Source organism: Cornus florida, unplaced genomic scaffold (assembly GCF_030987335.1).
Source record: "Cornus florida cultivar Cherokee Brave unplaced genomic scaffold, ASM3098733v1 CherokeeBrave_3.0.0_Hap2_Chr02, whole genome shotgun sequence".
NCBI classification, from domain to species: Eukaryota; Viridiplantae; Streptophyta; class Magnoliopsida; order Cornales; family Cornaceae; genus Cornus; species Cornus florida.
The window spans coordinates 11046418-11051429 of NW_026775572.1; the positions used below are offsets into that span (position 1 = coordinate 11046418).

Consider the following 5012-nt stretch of genomic DNA (forward strand, 5'->3'; position numbering starts at 1 on the left):
TGGCTAAAGACCATTTTTGGTCTCTCACTCATTCTCTCTCCCCGTATCTATCTCTCTCTCTCTCAATTTTCTATTTCATTTTCTATTCTTTTCAAGCCAATCTTTGAGGCTCGATTACTCACTCATTTCTTATCGGATTAAGGTGCCGTTTGAGGCAAAACGAAGCCCACTACGAGCTCTACGCATCCATACGAACAATTCTAGTTTTGGTGCCCTCCTTGGAGTTCGAATTTCAAGACCCATTTTAAGGGTTTTGGTGCAATATTGAGGTAGGGACATCTTAATCCATGTCTTTCTTGTTCCGTTGTGAATTATCCCTCTTGTGTGATAATATGCTTAATTTAAGAGCAAAGTGTATCAATGATTATATTAGTGATGTCTAGAGAATTTCATGATTTTGAATATGACTTGTTCTATGTGAAAAGTATGTCTAGATTATGCTTAATTTGAGAGCTAAGTGTATCAATGATTATATTAGTGATGCCTAGAGAATTTCATGATTTTGAATATGACTTGTTCTATGTGAAAAGTATGTCTAGATGCTGCTTTGTTGTGTTTAGTATGTTGATAAACCATCTAGAAATGTTGAACATGATATATGATTGAATGGGTGTTGTAATCCTTTAAATGCCATAACATTGAAAGCATGACACATATACATGTACATGCCATTGGGTTGCATGAAATGGGAGAAATTTGTTTCTGAAATGAAAAAGGGGATTTGGGAAAGTGATTTGATGAAATGGTTTTATGAAAAACCCGGTCGCCGCGGAGGTACCAAATGGCCGGTAGGTTAATGTAACCTAGAGGGAACTAGGGAGTCGCCCTAGCGTGGTTGAGCTGTCTGGGCCCCTCGATGACGCTGCGGGGTTACCAATGGTCTACGGATAGCAGCCAATCCTTCTCTCGGCGCTGAGGGGTTACCAAAGGGGGTTACATTAACTGTTTGAAAGTGATGATTTTGGAAATGGAATGGGGGAGCGACATCGGCATGCATTTTGCATTCCATGGCATTGCATTATCTGTACTTGAGTTGGTTGGAATGTTGTATTATCCCGACCTTGTATGATCCCCATTCCTATTGATCTATTCTTTGTATGGATTTACGGGGACACAAGATGCGTGTCTTAAGTGTCACCTACTGGGCATATAGCTCACCCTACATACTTATTATTTTTTTCAGGTCTTGACAAAGAAACAACGGATGACAATCCTTCGCAAGCTTGAAAGTTGTTAGAAGGTTGTTTGCTATTTTGTATTTTGACCATTCTATGTATATTCATAGTTGTGGAAATGTAACTAAGTTAGTATTCATGACCTTGTAACTTAAGAACGAACTTATCTTTTATTTGATGTAAATGAAACTAATGGAATCATGGTATATATATTTCCATGCAATTGTATCATGTAACGTTGTAAGACAGGGACTTTAGATCTTAACCAAATGTTTTGGGACTGCAATTATGATAATTTGGATTAATTGGTGTGTGGATGTTCCACCATGAGAGGAACTATGTTGAGGTATAATGAACGGATGAATGGGATGCTGGATTATATTATTTGTTTTGTGTATTGGGACAGATTGTTGAAGGACCATTTTTAGGGAGGTCGTGCCGAATTTTTTTTTAAATTCTGGCATCAGTTAGGGTCGTTACAAATCAAATACCAAAAAAAAAAAAAATTTACATGCAAATAAATAGAACCCCATAATCAATAGCCCAACTGCATAACTATTAGTAAACCTAGATTCTTCGATTATTGAGTGATTAATAGATAAAAAAAAAAGTTTAAAGACGACAAGTTTCTTAGAGTCAAAAGATGACAAAGAAGATACCAAAAATTTCAAAATCACAAGGATGAACAAGTTTCTTTAGACTATTACAACTGTTTTGTGTTATATGTCTGTCCATTATGATTGCTCTCTTTGATTACTGCATATTTTTAGTGTCCATCGTTAGTGCGCGTTCTCTCTCTCTCTCTCGCTCTTGTATATAAATTGTATAGAACAGTTTTCAGTGAAATATTCTACCCCTAGTTTGTAAAAATACTCTCACCTCATGTCATTAGTGTAGATAGTCATCATTGATGTTCCTTCCTGTGCTCTTTTAACATTCGTTTGATATATGTGATGTGTAAAATGTGAATCTACCCAAAGCACAGCATATAAATTGTAAACAGTTTTAATTTAGATGGAGGATTTTTTTAGAGACAGAGAGAGGGAGGGAAAGAGAAATGTCAATGATCTGCATGTACAAGAACGTCTCCCTGCTCTAGATTTCTATCAAACAAAATGGAGTTTGTAACGTTGACCTGTGCATACGAGACTTGGATTGGAACCAGAAGATTTGTGATTTACATTATTCTATGTCACACCATTGTGCATAAGCAGGGAAAAAAGAAAAAAAGAAAAAAGAAAGAAAAACACCCTATACGGTTCACCAAATACCTCAATTGTCCATAAGATTAATAACTGAAATATATGGTCTAATATTATCGGCCTCCAGAGAGAAGTGATTCTGCAACAGAAGGAGGGGTGGTTTGTGAAAATGGCTTCCCCGTAGAAGATGAATATGATATTGCAAACTCATCAAAGCCTTCATGGTGCCCAAATGTTAGTCCAGTGGCATTTATTCCAAACAATGACAACTCTGGCAGAGGAATATCACCTTCCAAATGTTGCACAACTTGCCGCATTGTTGGCCTAGCCACCGGCTCTGAATGAGAGCACAGCAACCCAAGCTTCAATACTAACTCCACTTCCTCTGGCACGTAGTTGGTACCCAAGTTTACATCAACTGCCCTAAGAATGTCACCTCCACTCCAACAACCAAACACCCAATCAATCAATATTATATCCTCAACTGGTGCTCGCGGCTCTATTGGCCGTCTTCCACAAGCAACCTCCAGCAAAAATGCCCCAAAAGCATATACATCTGTACTCGTTGTGGCCTTGCCGGTCCTACTGTGCTCCGGGGCAAGGTACCCAAATGTTCCAACCACGCGGGTCGTTTGAGGAACGGTTCCATGCCGATACAATCTTGCTAGGCCAAAATCTCCCAATCTCCCATTAAATTCTCCATCCAACAGGACATTGCTAGCCTTGATATCTCTGTGGACCACAACTTGTTCCCATTCTTCGTGCAGATAGAAAAGCCCTGATGCTACACCTTTGATGACTCGAAATCTCTGGCTCCAATTCAAGGTGAACTCTGGTTGGTCATACAAGAACTTGTCTAAACTTCCATTGGGCATGTAATCATACACCAGAAGCAACTCTCCTTTGCGCCTGCAATAGCCCAGGAGTTGTACTATGTTGCGGTGGCGTAGCCTCCCAATACTAACAATTTCTGCTACAAATTCCTTCATACCCTGTCTAGATTCTTGAGAGACCCTCTTCACTGCTATTTCAATTTTAGAAATAGGTATTACACCTTTATAGACCCTTCCAAATCCTCCACTTCCCAACAATTCTTTGTCTCGGAACCCATTGGTGGCAATATATAGATCTTTGTACTTGAATCTATGAGGTCCATAGGCAAGCTCCCAATCTTCTAGTATTTCTGCATACTTCCTCTTCCTTCTAACATAGTAAACCGTGCCTGAGACCACTGATAACACTAAGACTACACAAATCACAGGCAACCCAATTGTCAAAACTCGAGATGTTTGCTTTGGTCCAATTCGAGGAAGTTTAGGAAGTTGAGAGAGGTCGAGCCCTTGAGCCTGGCCATTCATCTTGAAGCTCCATCCTAATATATAATGGTTGGTTAGGACAGCAGCAGTGGAAGCTGAGAAGCCAACGTACATGGTTTCATTGACTACAGACGAAATATCATAGTGAAAGGACAAAAGTGGAGTATTTGGTTTCTGGACATGAACAGGAGCTAGTGTGACGTTCATGAACTTGTCCACACCATCATAGTCCACCCAGACTTGCATCGGATGCCCACTAATAAGGGTCAAGTTGTGGAACCGACCCTTATTAGGATCATAATAGCCTGCTGGCTTGGCTACTTTGGAATTTAACCCATTAATGTCAATCCCAACATGGTTGTTATTAATATCATTGAACTCCTTGCTCTCAATTGTATCGAGCTCTACAGCGACAATGTGATTAGAGGAGTTGCCATCGTTGGTCTTATTGAAAACACCAAGGTATGTGCTTGCAAGACCACCGGGGAGGCCTCTTGTTGGTGCGATCACGAAAGCAATTCCGGGACCGGACCCTAGCGGATACTGGGCGATGATGGCAAAGACGAAAGTGGTGGAGAAGGAGAAAGTAGTGGTGTTTGAGGAATTCTTGAAATTAATTGGGTAAGGGTAGAAGGCATGACCCGTTTGTTGTTCGGTGTGATTGGTGAGCATCAAGAGGCCATTGGGGGTGAACTGGGCCACGCCGTCGAGGCTCAGATTGGCGGATCGGAAACCATTGTAGGTGAAACCAAGATCTTCTTCAGTGGCTGCTAAGCCAAGAAGAGTACTATTACTACAGAGCAGTAGCAATATTAGAAGCTTGGAGAACATGGCTAGAGTCTGGAAACAGTTCTTGATTTCCCAGAAATGATCATTGCTGTATGAGATTATGATAAGATAAGATGTGTACTACTACTGTTAGCCAAGAATTTGTTTCAGGGTTGGGTTGCCATATTAAACTGGATAAAATAATATCTTTTCTAACCAACAATTTAGTGACTTGTTCATCTTTTTCACTGTTAATAAATATCCCAAAATAAATAACAAACTCACTATCACAAATGGCACATGTGGTCCATGATCTGATTTCATTAGATCATTAGTCCATTCAATATTGTATCATTTCACGCGGTAACCAAGTCCAAGGTTGTTGCCTGATTTTCCAGTAAAAAAGAAAGAAAGGTCCTGTCACGGTCACCTGAGATGACGATGTAGCTACGTTGGGCTGAGTAAATTTGACTTGGCAGTGGGCACTATTACTTGTTCACTTCCCCCAAAAATAGTAGGAAATACAGGCCCAATTTAACTATGGCCCTAAA

At 40.0% G+C, this 5012-nt stretch overlaps 1 protein-coding gene across 1 annotated transcript; it reads right to left on the bottom strand.

The window, feature by feature from the left end:
• Positions 1-2313: 2313 nt before the first annotated feature.
• Positions 2314-4689, bottom strand: LOC132293572 (L-type lectin-domain containing receptor kinase IV.1-like). The gene has a single exon (XM_059791108.1). It carries the CDS (start codon positions 4522-4524, stop codon positions 2491-2493), a length of 2034 nt encoding a protein of 677 aa, XP_059647091.1. The 5' UTR covers positions 4525-4689; the 3' UTR covers positions 2314-2490.
• Positions 4690-5012: the final 323 nt, after the last annotated feature.

What these genes read in the sequence shown, in the direction of transcription:
- LOC132293572 (XM_059791108.1), bottom strand. Translation starts at nt 4,524, where the DNA reads ATGTTCTCCAAGCTTCTAATATTGCTACTGCTCTGTAGTAATAGTACT.